Source organism: Amphiprion ocellaris, chromosome 3, assembly GCF_022539595.1.
Source record: "Amphiprion ocellaris isolate individual 3 ecotype Okinawa chromosome 3, ASM2253959v1, whole genome shotgun sequence".
Lineage (NCBI taxonomy): Eukaryota > Metazoa > Chordata > Actinopteri > Pomacentridae > Amphiprion > Amphiprion ocellaris.
Genome location: NC_072768.1, coordinates 34,193,977 through 34,218,380, shown reverse-complemented (window position 1 = coordinate 34,218,380; position 24,404 = coordinate 34,193,977). Strand labels below are relative to the sequence as shown.

At 39.8% G+C, this 24,404-nt stretch overlaps 1 protein-coding gene across 1 annotated transcript in view; it reads right to left on the bottom strand.

The window, feature by feature from the left end:
* Positions 1-24,404, bottom strand: part of hydin (HYDIN axonemal central pair apparatus protein) — a 120,542-nt gene that overhangs the window by 10,718 nt on the left and 85,420 nt on the right. Inside the window, exons 63-82 of the mRNA XM_055008991.1 lie at positions 23,790-23,872; positions 23,204-23,359; positions 20,056-20,161; positions 18,613-18,817; positions 18,130-18,362; positions 17,876-18,021; positions 9,013-9,229; positions 8,710-8,809; positions 8,088-8,339; positions 7,799-7,941; positions 5,659-5,883; positions 5,423-5,583; positions 4,157-4,251; positions 3,735-3,963; positions 3,182-3,382; positions 2,976-3,102; positions 2,554-2,719; positions 1,180-1,327; positions 483-690; positions 143-364 (exon numbers count right to left, since the gene is read on the bottom strand). Coding sequence (XP_054864966.1) covers positions 143-364; positions 483-690; positions 1,180-1,327; positions 2,554-2,719; positions 2,976-3,102; positions 3,182-3,382; positions 3,735-3,963; positions 4,157-4,251; positions 5,423-5,583; positions 5,659-5,883; positions 7,799-7,941; positions 8,088-8,339; positions 8,710-8,809; positions 9,013-9,229; positions 17,876-18,021; positions 18,130-18,362; positions 18,613-18,817; positions 20,056-20,161; positions 23,204-23,359; positions 23,790-23,872 — 3,423 coding nt within the window. The remainder of the gene's footprint in view (positions 1-142; positions 365-482; positions 691-1,179; positions 1,328-2,553; positions 2,720-2,975; positions 3,103-3,181; positions 3,383-3,734; positions 3,964-4,156; positions 4,252-5,422; positions 5,584-5,658; positions 5,884-7,798; positions 7,942-8,087; positions 8,340-8,709; positions 8,810-9,012; positions 9,230-17,875; positions 18,022-18,129; positions 18,363-18,612; positions 18,818-20,055; positions 20,162-23,203; positions 23,360-23,789; positions 23,873-24,404) is intronic.

The window sequence follows — 24,404 nt, the reverse complement described above, 5'->3', positions numbered from 1 at the left end:
GCTCACTAATTATTTATGGCTGTACACTGAGGGAATCTTACTCAGCTTGACAAAGACAAACTACTCACGGAATCTTTTATTTTGGATTAAAAAGCCCTGCTGATCCATTTAAAATACCTCTGTAGCAACCAACCAACAGTACCTTGATGTTCAGTCTGACGTCGTGCAGGTTGCAGATTTTCAGTGGACAAAAGAACAGCGCTGACTGCAGCTGCTTTCCAACCTCAATAGTAGCATTTTGTGGTTTTGCTTCTAAGTGTTGCAGCAGCTCAGTGGGACCCGTCAGGTCAAAGTTTACCTCCATGGTGAATCTGGCCTGATTGGACACCAGGAAATTAAAGGCTAGTTGTTCTGAAATCCCCACCTAGAAACAGTGTATATGCGGACACACAGGGTGGTGAGTGTCATGTTTAAAGCTCAAATATAAAGCTGTGTGATTGTGCATCTCAGTATTTGTGCTTGTAGTGTGAACGTGTGCTGACCTTTCCGAAGTCTAGAGCATCTTGGTGGTTGGGGTTGATCTCTCTGAGCTCTCCATCTGGATCCTGAACTTGAACAGAAGCACTCATGGTGAAACAGTCGGCCTTAACCGTCAGCGCGAGCAGCTCTGGCTTCCTCTTCACCCTCACTACAAGTCTGAAGCTCACATTTCCCTCCAAGGAAGGTGTGAAGGACACTGACAACGGCAACCTGCATCAGAGAGTTCACAAGCAAGTGATAGATACACATTTTAATATGCTGTGAGGTGGAGGTCACAGAACAGCAACAGTTTTAAACCAGCAAGTTCAGTATGTCATTTTAAAAACATTTCAAAGATGGCGGCACGTGCAGATGCAGCAGCTTGACTTTCTGCCATTTTTGTTATCTTAGTTTGTCTATCTAGTACCAATACGATGACATCGAACCAAACTACTTATATGTTGCCACTTGCACGTTTTTTGCAAAGATTTCTATTTACGTACTTTAGTCATCTATGGTATTTAGTTATTTTTTATTTTTTATTTTGTTTTCTTAACTTAGTTGTTTTCTATGTTTACAAAGCAGACAGTCATCCGGCATTTCATTTTACACTGTGTATAATGACAATGAAGCTTTCTTATCTTATCTTATCTTATCTTATCTTTGGTATGATGCCATTTATGTCTAACTGTATTCATTGTAAGTTAGAGTGTCATTAACCTGTCCTTTGATGCCACTGTGCCAGTCATAGGCTGCACACTGAGGTTCGATTGCTGGTCTTCACAGAGAAGAGATGATTGTAGGACTGTAAAGTTGAAGGGTTCCTCCTCTCCATTCACCACATCGACTGTCTGTTCCGCTTTATGACCTGTACACAAAAATACACGCACAATACTGCATCACTCAGAATAAAAACATGCAATAGAGTGGAATGCATCATTCATTCACACACATCTGCCAATAAACCTAATTTTAGAATGTAGATGTAATTCTAATTTGAACCTTTAAACCACTAACAGCATACTAACAGGGAAATGTGCTGTATTTCACTATAAGACAAGAAATTTTAACATTCGGCTACCCATTATATGACTCAAATGGAGTTAAGTTTGTTTCATTTTAACAGAGTAGATTTTATTATTTAGGTGTGATTCAGCTCAACGTCATTTCTGGATCATTCACTGTTGAAATGATTCAATTATATGCTGCAAGGTCTAATTTATTCAGATTTAAACTAACCTATTTAGTTTAAATGTCACCTATAAAAAGGGAAATTTCATTTTATTGTCAGAGTATAAAGTATTGTTTTTGGGTGAGCAGATTTGCAGTGAGGGTTCAGTTCTTTTACTGCAAATCAGTGCACGTCATAGTTTTAGATCACAGTAACTGTGATCTTTCTTTAATCTTACTGTGGTTTTTGTTGGGTTAACTTAACAAAACCATAATCCTACTCAGGCGTGTTTGGACATGATCAAAATAAATTAGTAAAAACCTTTTAAATTCCAAATCTACTCTGAACTATAAAGGATATATGCATTTAAATACTGAAACTAACTGCAATGTCACCACCAAAAGAAGAAATGTTCAAGAAGTGCATGCACCTGCAATATGAAAATAACGTTTTATGCTCCTGCATGAACGTTTGAGGAGTTGTTAATAAATGACGACGTAATGGAGCAACACTATTTCAAACAGGTTCTAGAAACTTCCAAGGAAGGGTCAGAAGAAAGTGGCCACAGCTGTAATAAAATGGTTTTATCCTACATCAGGAAAATGCACCAGCAGACTCAGGTCTCAGTGAAGCAGTTTTTTGGCCAAAAAAATACATTGCAGTACTTGACCACCTTCTCTATTTGTTTGATTTAGCATCGTGTGACTTTTTCCTTTACCCTAAATTCGGGGAACCTGTTTCAAGTTCCCCAGAAGGAAAGTAAAAAGCGACAAGGCTTCTGAGACAACTACAAGAAGATGACCTACAACTCTGCTCTGATCAGTGGAAGACCCGAATGCAGTAGTTAAAAGTGAATTGCAGCGTTAGTAATATTGTTTAATAGTCACAACTCGTCTGTATGTGTGTCTATCAGTGTTACATACCAACGTGCAGTTCTCCAAAGTCAAGGTGAGGTCTGTCGAGATAAACGAGTGGTTCTCTGGTGGTTCCCACACACAGGAAGGGAACCGACACAGATAGAGACTCAATCACGAAGCTCCAGAACGACTCCACCACATCCAGCTGCTCAGTAACATATTCAAAACACATCTGCAGACACAGACAAGCCAGAGGACTACTGACAATTCAAGGAAAAAGTAAGGGGGGGACTGAGATGGATTAAGTTTGAGAAGTCTAGTGATGACTGAAAAGGTTAAACCAAGGAGACAGAGTGAAACTGGATAACAAGCAATGAAATAAAGGAGGTGGGGACAAGGGCACATATTCAGGGAAACTGGAAGAAAATGATTATGAGACACTCCTATATGATTTAAGACTGCTTGGCTGTGTGCGTTTCCATTCTTACTTCCACTTTCTTCCCTGACTGGATGGTTCCACATGGTGTAAGACAGTCAAACGGACTGCCAGCTGTGTCCTCACACCTCCATTGGAATGAGTAGGACTTACTGGTTGGGTTCACCACACTGAAACATCTGTAGAGCAAACCATGAACATAAACCATTAGGGTTTACACTGATAGAGATGAAAGGTTCTAAACTCTCCCTTCACTACCTTGTTGTTGGTGCAGATACGCCGATAGCATTTAACTCTAAAACCCTGGTGTTGGGGTCCAGACAGCTCCTGAACTCAGGGTTGCGGCGGTTCCCGCTGATGTAGTCGGAGTCCTCCAGGTCAAAGTGGCAATGGGGCAACAAGCTGCGACCACAAACCGAAATAGAGGGAGCCTCAACCCCATCCTTCAGGTTGTGGATGCTGGAAGAAATGTGTGCAAAATCAGGACACTGGGAAGGCCTGTCTAATGTGTTAACTCTAGAATTATTTAGACATTTCTTTACCACTTCTGATGTGCATTTGGGCTCACTGTCTTGTTGGAACCTTCTAGCTGGTGATATTAGGTTATCCTGGAGAATGTAGAGGTAATCCTCCTCTTTTTTCCAATATTTCACTGACTTTTTGAAAACACCAGTTCCACTCACACCAAGCAGCCCCAGAGCATAATACTGCCACCACCATGCTTGACATTAGGCTTGATGTTGTTGGGGTATAAGGCCTCACCTTCTCTTCTCCAAAAATATTTATTTTTACAGTTTTACATTTAAGTTACCTGCATAACAGCTTGCCCTGAAACTGGGCCACCTCCAGCGGTGAAAAGCAAACACTGAAGTCCTGAGTGGCTCCAGGTTCTATGGTCCCGATGTTGGGCTCAACACTGAGAGGAGGAACCTCGAGGTTCCCCGTCAGAACAGACATCACGCTGGCCAGAGCACTGGGAGGTCGGGATCCAGTCCGCGATCCTGCAGACCTGCTGCCAGGTCGAGGGGTGGAGGTTCCACCTGTTACAGACAAGGCAAGTTTACATTTATACTCAGAATCAAAGTCTTTCCATTAAAGCATCAAAATAATAACAGTTCAATAACATCTTCAATCTTGAAACACAACGGTACAGCAGGTACAGTTAAAGTTGATATTTAAAGTAAAATCCAACACTGACAAGTTAAACTAATGATAAAAATACTTCTGTAGTACCTCCTTGGTCGCGGTTGACAATGCTGCTGTCTGGATCAATGAAGACTTGCCAGGAAAAATCCACTTGAACATTCCCTTCATTAACTATCTGCAGTCTAAATGTGCACACACACAGACACACATATGAACATACAATAAGTAGATATTCATTAATACAGGATTTCATGGTGGTCGCTGCAGTAGGGAGGGATTTGAAGCTACGCAACATGAGGTATTCAAGCCATATTGTTGTTTTGGTCTTCAGAAGTTTTCTAATTTTGTAAATGACAAGTACGGCCTTCCACACTATTTACTATATGTCAGTTTTAAATTAATGTGATGTATTGTCAAACTTGATGAGTACAGCTGGACAACAAAATGAACTGGCTGTCCACATGGAGTCGCTTGATAAGAAGGAGCAAAGCAGTCCGTATTTTTTATGAAGGTCTTTCAACATGTGAAGGGCCTTTTTGTGCACCTTTAGTCAGACTATAGTGGCTGTTGCTATGTTTTTGGTGTGGTATGCTGGAGAGAAGTTGCTCGCACAGCAAACAACAGGATTAAAAAACTGATCAGGAAGACCAGTTCCATCATTAGGACTGGAATGGATACTATTCAGAAAGCGACAGAGGTGAGGAGGCTCTCAAAACTGAAATCAGTGATGAGAAATCCTGCACACCTACTTCACAACCTGGAGGTGATTCATCAGAACATCTTTAGAAATGGGTTGATTTCATAGAGGTGCAGGATCTACTTCTAATAGCTGATAAGACTGCTTTATGGGCAGGAATAAGATCTAACCTGCTGCACAGAGGACAGCTGTGTAATGCACGAGTACAAATGTTTATCTCTCTACATATGCTACATATATTCCGAGACCGTTCCAAACGTTTCCTTACAATTTTTTCTATTAAATCTTATATTATGATTTAAGATATGCAAGTCATTTTTTACACTCTGTATTTTTTACATTACAGAGTTTCTACATTCTCGTATATAGCGTATTTTTTATACTTTGTGTCTTGCACATTGCTTAATATATTACAGATATTTTTATTACCTTGCTCTAAGACTTTGGTAATTTATTACTTTTGTAAATAGTTGTTAAATCTATCCATCTATCTATCCATCTATCCATCTATCTATCTGAACATATTCTGTTTACTCATAATGTCAGTGAACCATATTTATTATTATTTATTACAAAGACCTCCTCTGAGTAAATCATTTTTGTTTACAGGGTTAGCATGTCTATTTGTTGTTCTATTTGTCAGTTTATTGACTTACTGGTGGAGCCTGGTCTGGTAAAGCATGGTGTCTTTGAAGTGGATGCTGTCGGTGTTGCAGCTGAACTTCACATAGTCACAAACTGCACTGATGCGCAAATCCAACTCCCGCTGAGAGCCGTCGACCACAGAGCAGCTGGGCTCAGGATCTGTCTTCATCACCTGCACGCAAACAAACACATGCATGAACAAATGCATCGTCCGCTGGTCACTTGAGCCCAGCGAGCAAGAGACCACCTTATTCTTCGCAGGCTGCTGAGATCCATCTAAAGTCTGCTTTGAAGAGCTCAGCCACTGCACCGTCCTCTTCCTGTCGTCCCAGTCGGCCACCTGCTCAAGCGGCTGCTGGAACTCCACCTGACAAATCTTACATCTCGCTGATTCTCTGGACAGAGTCAGCGGCTGACTGGACCTAAAGGTGACGGTCACTTCCTTTGAGCAACCAGCGTGAAGGTGTCCGACCTACAAGGAACAAAAAAGCAAGCCTTTTCTATTATATACAGCCAAATGTTATCCTGAGAAAACAATAAAAGCAGTTCATAGTTTCAGAATGTTAATATGGCACACATTATCTACTTTAGGTTTCATTTATTATTTAATTTTTTTCATTTATTATTGAATTTTGGTTCGGGGATTAATAAAGTTATTGTATTGTATTATAGCTTTAACCACAGGATACAGGTGAAGGTAACAGAGGGAGATAGGTGGACAGCTTTTCTTCAGAGACAGCATTTTGAAACAGTGATCCACGCCTTTGTGACCACTCGGCTGGATTACTGTAATGCATGTTATATGGAGGTTAGTCGGTCCTCCATCGCTTGTCTCTGATTGGTTCAAAATGCCGCTGGACGTCTTTTAACTGGCACAAGAAATTTTGAGCACATTTCATCGACTCTAGCTTCACTCTACTGGCTGCTCGTCCATTTTAAAATTCTTTTTTTATTTTTAAATCCCTAAATGGTCTCGCCCCACCATACCTCTCTGAGCTTCTACACCCCTATACACTGAGCCCATCGCTCAGGTCAGCTGACCAGCTGCTCCTGAGGATGACCAAAACAAGGCTGAAGCTCCAAAACTTTGGAATGAACTACAGCTGCACATCAGACAGGCCTCCTCACTGTCTAATTTCAAAACCTTTCTTAAAACCCACTTCTTTTCTTTGGCTTTTCACGTCACGTAGGTTTGTTGTTTCCGTGTGCATGTATATTGTATCTGGGATGGGCAGTCCAGTCTGTTTAGTCTATTTATTGTTTATGTTTTATTGTGTATTTTGCTTTTAGTTCTATTATTTTTCTCTTCTGATCATGTTTTTACTCTTCTGTACAGCACCTTGGTCAACTCCGGTTGTTTTAAAGTACTTTATAAATAAATGTGACTTGAGTTTGACTAGTTTGTCAGTATGAACACATTTTCATAAAAACATGAAACTTGGTACTCGTACAGTTTGGGACTTCTCTGAATATTTCCAGAAATGGCAGCCATGGTGGCTATTTTACCTTCCGCCACAACCAAATTATGTATTTCACACCTTATCTCCTGAACCAAACATAATAACAGAGAAGAGCTGATGTCTGACGATATGTTTTGATCATCAAGGACTACAATGTTATCAGATAGAGCTTCTTAACTGTCCAGGTGAATAGTTAATGTTAAATTCTGACACATGAGAAGTACATTACGGTTCATAGAGTTCATAACTGTGGCATGCATGTTGTAGAATTTAATCCTTTTGTTCATTAACCTTGATAATACATTGACTATAAAGAGTAGAACAATATTCAATATGACCTTCTTAGCTTCACATGAATTTGAATTAGTTCCAAACATTGATTGTTGTTGTTGAACCCATTCTTCATGTTGACAGAAAGTTCTGCACCTTAAATAGAGTTTTCTTTGCAATGCCCCACAGCACAACTCTAAAGTTCAACAATGAACTGGTTTACTTGTGAGAGAGTTGACCAATAATCTCCAGCCACTAGAATCTAAACAGTTTGTTTGGTAGTCAACGTTTCTACAAGCTTCCCTGCCAGAAAGTGAAAGTATTTCTGAAAATATTCAGGGAAAATAAAAAAAATGAACATCAATATCCCATATTACGTAGATTATGGATAGATTATAGATGTTTTTACAGGTTTATGTCCAGGAACAGTTGTAATTGATCTGCCAATGGTTATATATGATTGGAAGTTACAAACGGCCAGTATTTATGAATTTTACCTCATATTAGAACATTTATTATTATTACAGTGAATATATGTAGTCACTGTTACTGATGTACGTTACTGTGATGAACCAGTGCTTTACAACTATGTCCCAGTGTGGCCCACGATTTCCTTTTTTTTTTTTACAACCTGCATTTCTTCCTACAGTGCTTTACCTGAGGTGAAAAGACGATATAGGGTCCAGGAGGAGGCCACTCAAACCTCGCCACCTGGCTGCTGCTGTGGTTGATCAAGGTGAAACTCTCTTGGTATGGCCAGTCTACATTGCAGTCACCAAAATTTAGCACCTCATAATTTTCTAAAAGAGAGAAATAAACGCTTGTAAGCTTGTATTTTATGAAGTCACAGCATTTCTCACAATCAGGGTGCTGCTGCTACTCATGACATACCCACTTGACACCTTTTCCTCTCTATTTCTTCCACATTGTATGTTTCTTTTCATACCTTCCTCATCCTCCTCCTGACCCATTTCCTCCGATGACCGTTTGATGTTATCAATAGCGACCAGCTCCTGGTAAGCCTCTCCTGTCACTTGTATTGTGGTATCGCTGTACTGGTTGTCCTTCACCTGCAGGGACATCTGTGCCTTGACACTCAGGGGTTTGTCAGAGCAAAAGCAAACCTCAAACCCCATCGATTCATTAACATTCAACTTCAGAACGGCTCTGTGCATCAACTGGGAAGGAGAAGATTCTTCTGTACCAGGACAAAAGCAAAACACAGTAAAGCTAATCATCCCAACACTGTAGGTAAGAACAGCTATGTGCTTAATCTGCTGCATTAATATCAGTACAAAAAACACATTTAATAAGGCTGAAATCAGTCCATTAAAGTCTGTGAGGGTCCAGAGCTTAGGACTTAATGTGGGTAATGGGACTACATCTGGGATATACTGTAGATGAGACTGATGAAATGCTGTAATACTGAGCCAGTAGCTAGTCCATGGAAACAGAATTAAGCAAACGCAAACAGAGTATCGAGGTCTAAATGCATGTAATTCTAAATTATTCAAGTGAAGAGGAGATGTATTATTTTGTAGACAGAGATTTATGGATTTAAGTTTTACCTGAGACAGTGATGCTGTCGATCTGTGTGGAGCTGCAAGTGTTGCCAGGAGCAGCTTTGAGGGTGAACACTTCATGTTTATCCAACATCTCAATCTGGACCTACACAACAATTTGAGAAGACATATTTTATTGACAAGCTCCTCCACAGACTGTGCTATGTTTGAAAGGATATTATAAAAATGTAATACATCTATAATGTTTTTGGTTTTGTTGCATTTGAATCAAGTGGAAAGAACAAAGTTTAGTTGTTTTTTTTTTAAATTTCTATCTAAAACTGGGCAGAGTAATGTGTTTCCTCTCACCTGAGCTGGAATATTTCCATCATTTAGCAGCACCAGGGGCAGAGTGTGTCTGCGTCCTACCAATACCCGTCTGAACTGCAGCATTGGGTTTCCATGGCAGCTCCTCAAAGCTGGACGAATCACACACACACTGGGGAGAGTTCCCTCTCCCATCACTTGGAACTCCAGCACCTTGCCTTTGGCTGTGGGCGTCATTCTGGATGCATCGGGACGAACGCTGGACAGCAGTTGTGTCCATACATTTGTAAAGACCACATTTATCATGCCAGTCTCGAGTTTCCAATGACTCCTTTAAATCTTTATTTCCTATGATGCAATGATTGAAGCAAATGCATCTTTTTCACACACACAAAAAAACAATCATGCATTTTGGTTCTTTTATATATTTATTATAGGCCTTGTGGAAATATAACATCTGCTGGGTCAAAAATATACATAAAGCAATATTAATATTTGCTTAAATGTCTGATTTGCTATTTTCACCTCAACTAGGTGCTTTTCGTAGCCATCTACAAGCTTCTGGTTGTATCTTTGACCTCTCCTCTCGGCAGAATTGGAGCAGTCCAACTAAATTTGCTCTCTGTCTGACACAGTTTTTCAGTGTAGCCCACAGGTTCTTGATGGGATTTCAGTCAGAACCTTGGGAAGGAGAATCTAAAACCTTAATTCTAGCCTGATTGAGCCATTTCTTTACCATTTATTATCTGGTTACGGGTCATTGTCTTGCTAGAATACCTACCTGTATCTTAGATCCAACCTTCAGGCTGAAGATTTTAGGTTTTCCTGAAGAATGTAGAGGTAATCCTCCTCCTCATTTTTCAGTTCACTTTGCCAACTCCACTGGCAGCACAACAGCCCCAGAGCATAATACTGCCACCACCGTGCTTGGTGGGAGGTTTGGTGTTCTTGGGGTTAAAGGCCTCATCTCCTGTCCTCAAAACATCTTTCTGCTCATTGTGGACAAAAACTGGGGTGTCCTCATTGGTTCTAAATCCGTTCTCACAAGAACTAACAGTTTCACCATTACCACTGAAAACTCCTCTTTCTCCCCCTCCCCACAAGTCAAGAGCCTGAGTGTTGTCCTTGACGGCACTCTATCATTTCAAACCTACATCAATTACGTCACTCGGTCTGCATACTTCCATCTCCGTAACATCAACCGCCTCCGTCCCTCCCTCACCCCTGTCATCACCGCCATCCTGGTCCACTCGCTGGTCACCTCCCGCCTAGACTATTGCAACTCTCTTCTCTCTGGTCTCCCCCTCAAGTCCCTTCATAAACTCCAACTAGTACAGAATGCAGCAGCCCAGATCATCACCAGGACACCTTCTCTCCATCACATCACCCCAGTTCTCCAACAACTTCACTGGCTCCCAATCACACACTGCATCATCTACCAAACCATGCTGCTAACCTTCAAGGCCCTCCATAACTTCACCCCTCCGTACCTCACTGATCTCCCACACATAAACACACCCAGTTGCACTCTCAGATCATCTTCCTCCCTCAACCTCACCATCCCTCCTGCCCATATGACCACCAAGGGCTCAAGAGCCTTTAGCCGCTCTGCCTCCCGCCTCTGGAACTCCTTCCCACTTGACATCAGAAACATTGACACACTGGATATTTTCAAATCCCATCTCAAAACCCACCTGTTCAAACAAGCATACTCATTTTGACAACCATTTCTCTTTCTTCTTCTGTTGCTTAAAAATTGCTAAATTTCCTTCTTTTAACTGTTTTACATCTTTTAGTTTTATATTGTTTATTTGAATGTGTTGTAACTCTGTTTACTTTGTACGGTGTCCTTGGGTGCTCTGAAAGGGGCCTATAAATAAAATGTATTATTATTAGGGTCCGAGCACCACGAAGTGGTGTGAGGAACCTACTGAAACCCTAGGAATTATTATTATTACTATTTTTCATCAGCCGGGAAATCGGCATTTTTGACGCCATAAACATACACGAAAACGCATGAAAATCGCCACAGACATCAGGACCGGCGAAAAATTTGATATTTCAAGTAAAAGGCACGCGTGCGTGCCAAAATGGCTCAACAGCGCCCCCTAGAAAATTAAGAAAATTCTGCCCCCGGACAGCCTTTGACCTAGACTTCTGAAATTTGGCACACTGTATAACTAGCCTGGACATGCATCAATCTGCCCCAAACTTTACATGTGTGATCAGAGTCCAGCCCTGATGAGTTCCATAGACCAATATACAGTGAAAGTGATAGTGCCACCTGGCGGCCATTTTGAATGTCTCACCATGAAACAGGAAGTGTTGTTTAACTAGCCTGTACATGCTCCAATCTGCCTCAAACTTGACGTGTGATCAGAGTCCAGCCACAATCACATCCACAGGCCGATATACACTCTCAGTTGCAGTGCCACCTGGTGGATATGCGTGGGACAGCCGGGCCGCTCGGATGCGAGGACCCGACCAACGCTGCTTGCAGCTTTAATTTTACTTTGTGGTTCTCCTCACAAAATCAGTGTCTTCCACTGATTCTGATGATATTCTACATTTTGAAACAAATATCCCCATTATGTGCCATAGGTACACTCAAGTTTTGAGTCGCTACAGACATATTCCAGTCCTTAACAGGGTATTATTTTAACCCAACCATTATATTTTGATTCCATACCAGATTTTTTTTAAACTACCAGTCTGTTTTGCATTCACAGAAACACTTTAACAATTAATTAATAAACAGGTGGTTAGTCTTTATATGTTTAAGAGAGTGGAAAGAGTGTATCTGCTATCATGGCCCAAACTAATAAATAAAGTAACATAATTAAATCCACTAATAAAATATTTCATATTATATTTTTTATTATTAAATTAGACATCAATATAAAAATCTCAAAGAAGTCTAAACAGCAAGAAACAAAAAAAAAGAACAAAAAAAACATTACTCTTTGCAGAAAGATGTCAATACGTGGCTCAGTTGTAAATATATTTTTTCATGCCTGAAGCAAGTTGTGTCTGTTTCACAGCTCTTTTTGTTGTGTGTTTTAAAATGATAGTGTTCAGGGGTTCATTTGTGGTGATAGGTTAGTGCACTTTAAAAGTCTATGATTAGACAGTGACTTCTGTTGAGATTTTCCCTGCTAACCAGCAGCATTACCACATTTTCAAAACAGAAGCACTCAGAGAGCGCAGTACTCTGCCAAGGCTGCTCAGTCGTATGATTTCAGACAGATGAAATCTTCAAAAAAAATCGTGGTCCGCAGCGGTTGATTTGCACTACGATAGCAATCATGTGACTGTCAGTAGGTAACGTAGTGTTCACTGGTAGTCATAGTTACAGTGACACTGTACTATTGCCGTTATCTGGCAGTGATAGAGAAATCTTTAACAAATCAGTTGATATAAGCCACATCACTGCCAAAATCTAATCACTTGGGCCTTGTGTCATTTCTGACCTTCCCTGAAAATTTCATCCAAATCCGTTAGCTCATTTTTGAGACAGACAAACAGGCAGACAGATAGACAAACCAACACCGATTGTCACATAACTCCGCCGCGTTCCTTGGCGGAGTAATGAAAAACAAAAAGTTCAAACATTTTCAGCAAAACACAGTGATGGTATATTATCAGCAAAACACACTATCAGCTGTAAAAGTACTCATTATCTTGGAGATATATTGTAAGACTGTAGGAATCATTTAATATCGTAGCTGGTGGAGTCGGCGCTAACTATAACAACACATTGTTTTCCTGCCACATTGGTGTGTGACACAAGAGTGACACCACCCACACATTGCACAAAATGCAACACCACCTACAGTATGTGTAGGCTGAAGATCCATCTCTAATGCTTTTCTGATGAAATGCAAGCAGTTTGCAGGTGCTGCCTACCTGTAATTTCCTCAAAGGTTATAAATCCAACACACTTATCTCTATACCCAATGTATTTATGGAAACATTGGATTTTGTAGAGCACTGGCTTTGTCCATTACTTAGAACATCTACGCACTAAGCTACTAGTGAATGTTTCATCTCCATTCATTTAGATACTGGATGTTGAGTAGTGCGTTCCGACCCCACTGGCAAAAAACAAGCCCCAAATTGTGTGATGACCGAAACAGGCCCTATCGATATTACATAACAGACAACTCTTTCTTTCTTGCCCTTCAGTCACTGGTCCCTTCCTGTTGACAATGAGGGTATTTCCTGACAACAACAGACTCCGCCCCTCTGACAAACAAGGCCCCACCCTTGTGAACAGACCACGTCATAAGATCAGATCACATCAGATCAGATCAGATAGGCCTTTATTAATCACACAGTGGGGAAATTTAGTGTTAAAGCAGCAAAGATAGTGCAAACATCTAAGGAATGACATACATAAATAGAGAGATGTGAGAGGATTTGTTGATCTTCATCTCAGAGAACATTTGCTCACAGGGGTAATGGGGGTTCATATTCATGACATGGGAGCCTGAAGTTGGAGCTTTAGCGTTGTGCTTGAGATAAATGGTGCAAACTTGCCTGGCCCAAAAGAGTCAAACTTGGCCTTCAGTGCACCATAGCACTCTAATTCTTTCAGCTCTGTTAGTGCAGCACTGTCCACATTAATTGCAAATGGGTTTGTAAAAAGGTCAAATTCAAATCTCCGTAGTGTTGTTGTTCAAATATTGTTAAATAAATAAATAAATCCTGCAGTTCTACAGTGCTGAATCTGTAGCATTCTATCAGTAGAATGTTCAGAATCTGTTGGTGACATCATAATGGTGTCATCCAATACCATATGACATCACAATGATGACAGAGTTATAAAAAGCAGAACATCTTCACAGGTCTCACATGAGCAAAGTCAGTTCGAAAGACACAGACAACCAGCCTGTCTACGCACAACGCAACAGAATGAGCTCACGGAAAGATACGTCCAGTTTGTGTGCACTACGCAAACTGCATCGCTACAAGATGCTGGAAAAATATAGAAAGATCTCCAAGGCACTAGGAGATGCCACCACAACTGAGGCACCAGCCAAAAATGTGACAGGCAGTACCACCATCACTGTCCACCGTTGCAGTAGCCAAGTTTCCATACGAAAGAGGAATTCCTCTGATTTGTGGATCCTGCGCAAACAACAGAGATACCAGCTGTTGGCCTGCTACCGCAGAATCTCAGAGTCAGTGGAAGATGATGAAGAAGTTAAACCTGCGGCACAAAGCGACTCTGAAGCAGCTCAGACCAGAGACTCAAACAGCTGCACCTCTGAAGCTGCTGAGACAAATGGCTCACACAGGAGAGCTATTACCTCCATGGATTTATGGGCACTACGTAAATATTGCAGAGATGAACTGCTAGCCAACTTCCGAAAAATCCCTGATTCACTGGATGAGGAAGACGATGTTTCCAAGGCAAAACCTACCATTGGAACAACTCAGAGCAGCAACCCAGGCAGCTGCACCTCTGAAGCTGCTGAGACAAATGGCTCACACAGGAGAGCTATTACCTCCATGGATTTGAAGGCACTGCGTAAATATCGCAGGGCTGAACTACTTGCCCGCTACCGCAGAATCTCTGATTCAGTGGAAGACACTGAAATGACAAATGAAGAAAAAGAGGATGGATCCAAGCCAAAAAAAGACAATGGGGCAACTGAAAATAAGGAACAGAACCGCATCGTTCTGTTTAAGAGAAGAACGACTGATGAACTGTCACATCTCAGCCGTCGTACAAACTCTGACTCAGCGCCCAAAAGAAATTCCTCTGATATGTGGGCAAATCGCAGACATGAACAGCGTGCCCAGTATCGAAGAACGCTGGATTCACCTGAAATTCAACGAGACAATGTGCAGCAACTTTCTGCTGCTCTGCAACAACGTGGGAGAACTACAAGACAAGAACCCCACACCAGCCGCAACGCTGCTAAACAAGTCGCACGCAGGCAATGGATTGCTGGTCGTCAAAGAAACCAGGGTCCTACGCAAGACAACAATTTCTTCCGTGCACGGGCTTGGCAGAGGTATCCAAGATACCAAAGGTTCACCAATCCAAGGCCCACTTGGTACAACAGACCAGCGTACCAAGCTGATTATTATCATGGCAGACCCTTGGATGCAACCTTTTACAGAAAGCCTTCTTGTGCAGGCTTTACACAGAGACAGCACACTGGCAACTTCTGCTGTCACTGCAAAGACCAAGTAAAAAGGGCCAACTATTACAACTACCAGCAAAGGTTCACACCACGGCGGAACCACAGGGGCAAGTTCAACAATGAACACCGGAGACGGTCACCGAACAATCTAAGTTCCAGTGGAAATTTGCCCCAGCAAAGAGACAACAGAGCCAGAATCAGTAGTGGCCCCCAGACTGGCCACCAGCTGACGACAAAAGTCCAGCAATCAAGTCCTAAGCTCCCTGATGCGATGAGCGCACTGATGTTGGCAATGTCCAACATCACCCTTTAATTTCTTTGAACTGTTTTAGTGTCAACACCGCAGTTGTGGTGGCACTGTTGTATATATTTCAGTCACTACTGTGTTTGACTAGCAAAAGAAAAGAACTTAAAAAAATAAAGTTGTTTGCCACTCAGTCATTTCTGGAAGTGATACTCATTCAGAATATTCAAAACATAAAAGTGATTGACTTTATAGAAAGAAACTTTATAGCAAACAAAATAAAATGTTTTAAAAAAATGTAACTGAATTGATTGCATTTCATAAATGGATACATGAACATACAATTAACTAAATTAATAGTTACTCATGTAGTGTTCTTTAGCCTCTGTGCTCCAGCACATTTATTGCAAAAGTAAAATGACAGACACTTGTATCATTGGTGACAGATAGATGCTGTCATCTGTCTCAAACAAAAACCTACCCCTTCTTCTGATTGGCCAAACAATGGCCCTAGTAAACCCTGTCATAAAGCCTGTGAAATACTTAAGTACCTTTCTGGGACTGACTGGGGTCAATGTAACACTTAGCTGCCTTAGCTAACAACACCAACAACATGTTGCTGTTGTTATTGTTTTTGAAATGTTTTGTAAATGTATTTTTGTACTTTCTCCATTGTAGCACGTTGAGATTCTGTATGTAAAGTGCATTATAAATTAAAGGCATTATTATTATTATTATTACCAAGCATTTCTCACCACATTATGACAGGCTGCATGTGAGACCACATGACTCAGGCTTTAAACTACTTCCTCCTCATATCATGTACAGATGTTACATTTTCCACAACTTAATTGAGTGATTGAGTGGTTTAATGATGATTGGTGAGAAGGAAAAAATGACGTGTGTCTGCATCAACACAATAAGAAGGGTTCAGTTTTTAGTTTTCTGCACTTCACATATGTTAGCAACTTTTAAAAGTACAGTCCCCCTTAGTTTTCTCTAAACATGATGTCATAATGTTGGAGCTGAGATGTTAGAGCATTTTTGGCTCATCTAGTGAGTTTTCTGTGGAAAATGTCAAACGGGAATATTTGTGACTTAAGCAAATATGTTCCCGTTTAAGTACTTCATTTGCTAAGTTATTTAACTTATGCGCATGAAGTAATTTCATCTTTTTGCATTTAAATGTTTATTTCAAAGAGATGAACAGTTTGGCTTCCCTACAGCTGGGCTGACAATAAAGACAAGTAATGAGAGAAGGTGAATAACTAAATTAAGCACGATCAAGCATGGAGTACAAACAGCTTCCTTTAGGAGCTGGAAAAGCTTTCACCATATTGAGAGCAAATCATTTTAATTATTTAATTTGCTTGCTGTATATTTTGGTGATTCAATATATGCACAATAACATTCATACCGGTAGAAACAGTTTTTTTTCCAAGTTATTTACAATTTTGATTGTGCCAAACTTAACAAAATCTAATATCAAAAATAAATAAATAAATAGTGACTGTGTCTTCCAAATACGGTATTAATTTAATCTTGCCTTATCAAAATGAGCATTTCTGATATCCATAATGTTTAGGATACGTTACACCTCATCTTTTTGGATTTCTCACCATGAAACAGGAAGTGCTGTGTAAGTAGCCTGTACATGGTCCAATCAATCTGCCTGAAACTTTACTCTCTCAGTTGCAGCGCCACCTGGTGGATATGCGTGGGCCGCTCGGATGCGAGGACCCATCCAACGCTGCTTGCAGCTTTAATTATAATTATTATTAAGAAGCTCAGTTTTTTGTTCCATCTGACCACAGAACTTTCCTCCAGAAGGTGTTTTCTTTGTTCATGTGATCAGCAGCAGTCTTCAGTCAAGTTTTAAGGGGTCACTTCTAGATGAAGAGCTTCCCTCTTCATGGCAACCTCTGCGCTCATGTTGATGTAGAACACTATGGACACTGACAGCTGTGTTCCAGCAGCTTCTAATTCATTGCAGATCTGATTGTTGGTGATTCTTGGTCGACTCTTGACCATCCTGACCAACTGACTCTCAACAGCAGGTGATAGTTTATGTTTTCTTCCTGATCATGGCAGTGACACAGCTGTGCCATGCATTTTATACTTACAAACAATGGTTTGCAGATGATTTTGGGATCTGCAGCTTCTCTAAAAATGCCTCTAAGTGACACTCCTGACTTGTTCAAGTCAGTGATTTGCTGTTTTAGATCTGTAGTGTACTGGCTCAAAAGAGTCAGCAGCTATAGTCAACTGTAATCATTTATGAGAAGTTAAGAGGCCATGCAACTTAGAAAATTTGATTAACACAGTTACAGAAGACTTTTAATAAATCTGTGAAAGAACCAAAATGCATGATTGTGTTTTTTTGTGAAAAGATGTTTGTTTCAATCACTCCATCATACAAAATTAAGGGGTATAAGAGTCACTGGAAACTCAAGACTGCCATGGTCTTTACAAGTTTATGGAGATTTTTGTTCAAAACTGTATTTACCTGGTTCCCTCGACTGTGACCTCAAACACAGCACTGTAGAGCTGCATCGCCTGAGGTGTGAAGGTGACATAAGCAAAAGCCTGGGACTGGTTGGGAATGTGCAGTGTTGTAGCAGACAAATCAAAGACCTCCATGCTTCGAAATGTCTGTAAGGAAACACATAATAGTTTTGACTTTTGATCTAACTTCTATCTACCGTACCAGAATTGGTGAAAGTCCCACATAGTGGCACAACACAGCTTTATATGCCTCACCTTAGCTCCAGCATATTTAATGGCCAAGCTGAGCATGCAGGGGATCTTTCTGTTGTTGGTGAATTTGAGGCGGGCCTGAGTGGTTTGTCCAACCAGGACTTTGTTGAAAATAAACTTGTTCTCCTCCAGGACATAAATGCATTCAGCATTGCAAAACTGCTCAGAGGAAAGTTGGCTGCTGCTGTGACATAGATGGTGCTCCTCAAAGATGGAGGCCACATCTAACACTATGCCTGGGAAAAGAAAAAAAAAGAATTAGATGCAATATTTGTTTAAGAAATAGCACCAGGGAGAGGTAGAGAATTGGTAACATTCAGTTTCGTCTTTCCTTTACATAGACACTCTAAACGTTAACACAGCCGGTGCTCTAAGTGACATTTGGAGTATTCATGCATACAATAACACGTTTGGAAATGAGCCATTTGGAAAGAAGTCACAGCCTGGTCAGGTTCACTAACCAAATAAGACTCCTGCTGCTCTTACCTGGCTTGCAGACTTCAGCCAGCAGTCTGTAGGGGATGCCGTCAGGGTGGTCTGAAGGGTCTCGGCCACTGATGTCAATGAGTAGATCCTGGTTCCAGCTGCCCAGCTGGTCAGCTATACAGTCCACTGTCACCTGCTGCTGAGATCCAGGCTGCAAGGTTCCTGTGCAGGGAAACACTGAGAACACCCCCATGATGAGGCGATTCTGGGATGGACACATGGAAGAAACAGAGGAAGGAGAGAAAAGTGGTGATGAAATACTTGGCAAACTTCAAGTAGCTGTATCAAAATCCCAGATGAACCTTTTTTACATTTACGGATGTTGTTCATTCATTTCAGTGCAAATTTAAAATGAGTAAAGACAATAGATACAAAAATAAATACAGAGCTCTCCTGCTCATCACCCGTTATTCTTCTCTTTACCGTCCCCAGTCTGTCCATCTTTACATACATTTTAAAAGTTCCTCTGTGGTCATAGATTTAACTCTAAGGAATTAATCTCTGTGTATCAAAGGTACATATTTTGATTATTTTTCAATGAATAAAATGTGACTTAGATGTAAGTCTACACTGTCACTTCCTTCAAAAAGCCTCTTTCTTTCACCTTTCTCTTTCACACCTCCAAACTCACTGCAGCTAGAGCATCCCAGCTCACCTTATACTCTGTTTAAACATGGCATAACTATTCTAAGATACACAGTGCCAAGTGTAATACTGGAGTAATTCATGTGTACCTGTTCAACCTAGACAATGATTCTGAAGGAGAATAACACAAACTGGTTCTTCTGGAAGTCATCGATGCACTGTAGTTGTAAGGAGTAAATGCTCAGCCATGGTGTTGACTGTTTATTTCATTCATGATGTATCATCTAGGATATAAAAATCCTCATATGGACACATTAACAAGGTGAAACACATGATTTTCAGCGTCTGGTGTCTTTATTTCATGAATAATCTTGCAAACCTGAACCATCATAGTCCTACAATAATAGACTCAGAGCCCTCTTTTTCATGTTTTTAATTAGATTATGAGACATTTTCACAGCAGATATTTTGATGCACCAGTGGAACTACTGACGTGAATGCTGCCTCATTTCGGCAATGACTGCAATGTGAGCTGCAGTTATATATCAATACAGATATTTAACAAGTTACAGCGATGCTAAAAGGAAAAAAAAACCTCATCAAGACTGTTTTGCAATTAGTCATGGTTTCATTATGTTAGCTTGACTAATTTCAAAACAGATACCTGACAGAACCAGGGAAGATTTGACTAAAGGTGAGTGAGAAGATATATTTTTTGGAAGGACACTTTAAGCAACTTCTTAATCAGGGGTAAAAGTCTCTGGCACAAACACGATGGGAGCTAATGGCTTCACAAATACAAGACAAACTACATGAGATAACAGGAACTGGCTGTCAGGTCCACCAGCAGACACTTACCTGAAGAAAACCCGGGTCTCTCTGGGCGGACCGTCGTCTCACTCTGGCACCGGCACTATCGGGCCTCCCTGAAACGCTCTCTGGATTTGTCATCTTACTGGGACCCCTGAGGCCAGAATTCAAGGACAAAAAAAAACACAATTTAACTTAAACATTTTAAGATTTAGGAGTTATTTATGAATGATGTATGAGGCAACGACAACAAGACAGTTTAATGACTATGAACTTGTCATAATTTCCAGGCAGCTGTTGAGACATTTCAGTGTTAATGTGGGACAAATTCTGCTTATCAGGCTTCTTCAGGTCCACAGTGGATACAGCCATATTATAGGATATTGCAGTATACTGCAATGTTATCTTTGCGCAGACAATTTTGAGCTCTACAGCTTGAAATGTGACTCTTACAAGCAAAAGCTAATCCATTTTTATACGCAAAGATAATACTATTTATACACAGATGTTACCTGATAAAAATATCATATGTAATGAGACAGTTTGAAGGGACATTTTTCGTTTTAAATCATTAATATGGAAACTAGCAGTAGCCCACATAAACCACAACATTTTATATCATCGTTCACTGTTTCTGTGATGCCACCACCATCACATCAGTGCAGGAGTTCTCAATCTTTTTGAACGAGGAGAATAAGAACGGGCAGATTATTAGAATTTTCAGGGCCCATTGCAGACAAGGTTAAGACATATAAAAAATAATTTGCCTAGAATAACCTTTTAGTTCCATTCTCTGTGTAATCGCAAAGCCGACTTCAATTCTTCATGTCCCACTTTTGAAAACTGCAGAGATTTACCGAGATCAAAGAGAAACTATCCACATTTAGCAAATGAACACAACAAGAAACTGCAGTGTGAAGCACAGACATTCCAGTTAAATTACAATACGGACATTACTGACTGAGGAGAAACTTACATTTCTAGTCAAGGTAATATGTAAAGTAAAAAGACAACATAAACGGTGAAACAGACACTTAAGTTTTGTCTTAATATCCTGCTAGATAGGATAGATACATGAGAAAATACTTCCATTGTTAACTAATCTTCCTTAACATGAAAACTCAGCAATGGAGGGTGTCTTTTTCTGTTTGTTTCATACAGTATTGTAATTATTACATCTTTTTCTGGTGGCTGACAGAAGATATAAGTATTTAAGTATATATAAGCATGTGGTAGTAGTTTTTCTCTGCTGATGCTGACCCTATTCAGAGAGATCAGAAAAGATATTAAACTGAATGAAGCAGAAGTAAATGACTTGTTCTTGTCATATCATCTTATTGCAACCCTGTAACACTGTAACACTGCACAAACTGGTACTAGGCCATGTAGCGTACTAAGGAGCAGAACATTCCAGAACAACAAACAAAGATCCAGAGACCCTTTTCCAAAGCTGTAAATTTGGTAAGAAACCATTTCAGGGGACAGCTAACTTAAAACTCACATCCAAATGGAACGTCTAAGCTAATTGTTTACTTCAAGTTTGACTTCTTAAGTTAACTTTAATACAACAACAGCTATATTTTCTTCATAACTATGAACTTGGACTCTTAGTGTTTTTACTTCGGCATGCTTTTGCAATGCAAACCTGCTCATGTGCTTCTTTGCCTCTGTCTTCCTGATCCATATCATCAAGCAGGTCCTCACAACGTCATTTCCTGCAGCGGTCTCCCTGTCACTCCTACAAAGGCTATGCAAGTATCACTTTCCTTCTGCTAAACGGGTGAATTCACAAATTACCATTGGTTTTCCAGTGTCAAAGTAATTCTAAATCCATCACCTTCCAGCCAACTGCTTGCAGTGACAATCACAGTTAATTAGTGTGTTTATCTGCATTTATTCATTCATTTATTCACCGTCTGTTGTTGTTACATCATTTTTGTCTATTGTTTGTTTGTAGGATTGGTTAACCCTCATGTTGTCCTGCGGGTCAAACTGACCCGTCTTAAAGTTTGAAAATGTGGGGAAAAAAACACATTCCACATTTTCAACATTTTTGGGAAATTTTTGACATTTTTTGGTGAGAAAAAAAATGTTAAAAAAAAAAAAAAATTAAGAACATTCAGAAAAAATCACATTTTTTTCTGAATGTTCTTAAAGAAAATATTAGAAGTTTTACTGATATATATATGTAATCAATTTAGGTATTTTTAGGATTTCTTTGGAAGATTTTTACTCATTTTTTGAAAATATTTACAAGAATTTACTTGCCAAATTTGGAGGATTTTTTTATTATAAAACTTTTAAGGGAAACTTTTAAGGAATTATTGGCATTTTCTTCCTGAAGGTTTTGCAAATTTTCTGAAATTTGGGGATTTTTTTCAGACAAGGAAACAATATTTTTTGGTGCCCGTAAATGAAGGCAACAGGAGGGTTAATAAATGTTTGTGTATAATTATCGTTGGTTCTACTGTGTATGTCTTTGCTTTGGGAACTGGAGGTCAATGAAATCAGTGTCTATGAATTTCATAATGAGACTGATCAGTATAAGTAGATTTGATTAATGAATGATTACTGAACTTGAAATATTCTTGATAAAGGTCTCTTAATTGGCCTTGATAACACACTTAAGTGGTGTCCCTGATAAACGAGTGCAATTTTAATCACTAAGTGTAGTTTCTACCATCAGGTGTGTTGCAGCCTACACTTTTATCTACATGGTTTGGTGCAGCCGTATGAAGCTAATCTCTCCAAATTTTACTACATATTTTTATGGTGCAGCCGTGTGAGGCTATTTCTGTAACGTTTTGTTACAGCCACGATCTGGTTGCTCTAGTCAAAATTAAAAAATACATGAAGTTATGTGATATCAAAGGAAATCTTAATAGTTATTGTTGTAGTTCAGTTTTTCATTTGTTAAACATTTGCAAATCTTGCAAATTTGCAGCAACTGCACTAATGAGCCTTACATTGCAGTTATGTTGTTAATATATTATGTTATTACATATTTTAACACAATAATAACATTGTTTGTATTATTTGGAATGTGTCGAGATCATTTTCCATTAAACTGCTACAGTAAATTTCACTTTTCTGCTAATCTAAAAGCACATAAAAACATGACATCCCACTGTAACTTTGGTTTTAGAGGTGTACTAGGCTTTGTGTGTGTGTCTTTGAGTGTGTTCTGAGCTCCTACCCGGGCCTCATAACGAGTGAAGGGTCTGCTATCAAGCTGCGGAGGGTGTAGTGGGCCTCAAAGAATCCAGTGTTTTCGATGGTGAAGCTCTGACGTTTCTGGGTGCCGAAAGCCAGAGGACCAAAGCTGATGTCACATGCAGGACTGATGGTGTATCTAGAAAGTGACCACACAGAAATTAATCCCAATTTGTGCATCAGTAAATCTGTGTTGTTGTTTTTTTTCAAGTCTGTCCATTTATTGCATGCTGATTGCACTACACTGCTGAGAGAGATGTTGCTAAATTCTTTCTCATCGTCTCTGTAACATTGACAATGAAGCAGCTATCCTATTCTAAATCTTTGAACTGCTTTATGTGAAGGAAATATTCAGCTTAACCCTTTGATGTGCAGTGTGGGTCAGGACATACCCATTTTCCATTGGATTTGGGTCACTTTTGACCCATGTTGCGCATCAAAGGGTTAAAAACAGCAATGAGACGGCAAGTGATACATTCAGATTGATTCTGTAAAACAAATAGTGCACTAACTATGATAACTGATAGTACATGTAATATTGAAGATGACAGTGTGAATCACGTACTAACCTGGAGAAAACAGCCTGGATGGAAACCTTAATGTTCAGGGTGACTATGGTTTCTCCTCCTTTCCCAATTTTGGGTTCAATCACCTGCAGAGAATTAGTTCAGTTAGTCAGTTACTACAAAAGGTACTTTGTAAACAAGCTATTTTTTACAAATTCAGGTTAAGAGAAAACTTGAAATCTCGAATCATTTAAGATGCGTCTTCTGAAATAAATGCAAAGTTTGAAACACTGTCCAAACTCTGCTCCTGCAATGGATCATATAAATCCATCAGTGAACGTCACTGCATTCTTGTCTCTATATTTTTTTGTACCAATTTAGTTTTTCATTTTGCCTTTGTTGGATCGTTTGATATAATGCTGACATTATGCTGAGAGGAATCATAGGGAGAGACAATTTAAACTCAAAACGTATGGCACCAAAAACCAGCATTTAAAAAGCCCCTTTCATTCCAAGGTGACATCACCAGCCTGAGGAGGTAAGACCTGCAGAGTCAGCAACTTCTTTTAAATCACTTCTGAAAACCCAATTTTATAGACTTGCTTTTATGTGAAGTTTACTTATAGCTTCATTTCGTTTCAGTGTTTTATTTTGTATTATGTCCTGTTTATTTTAGAT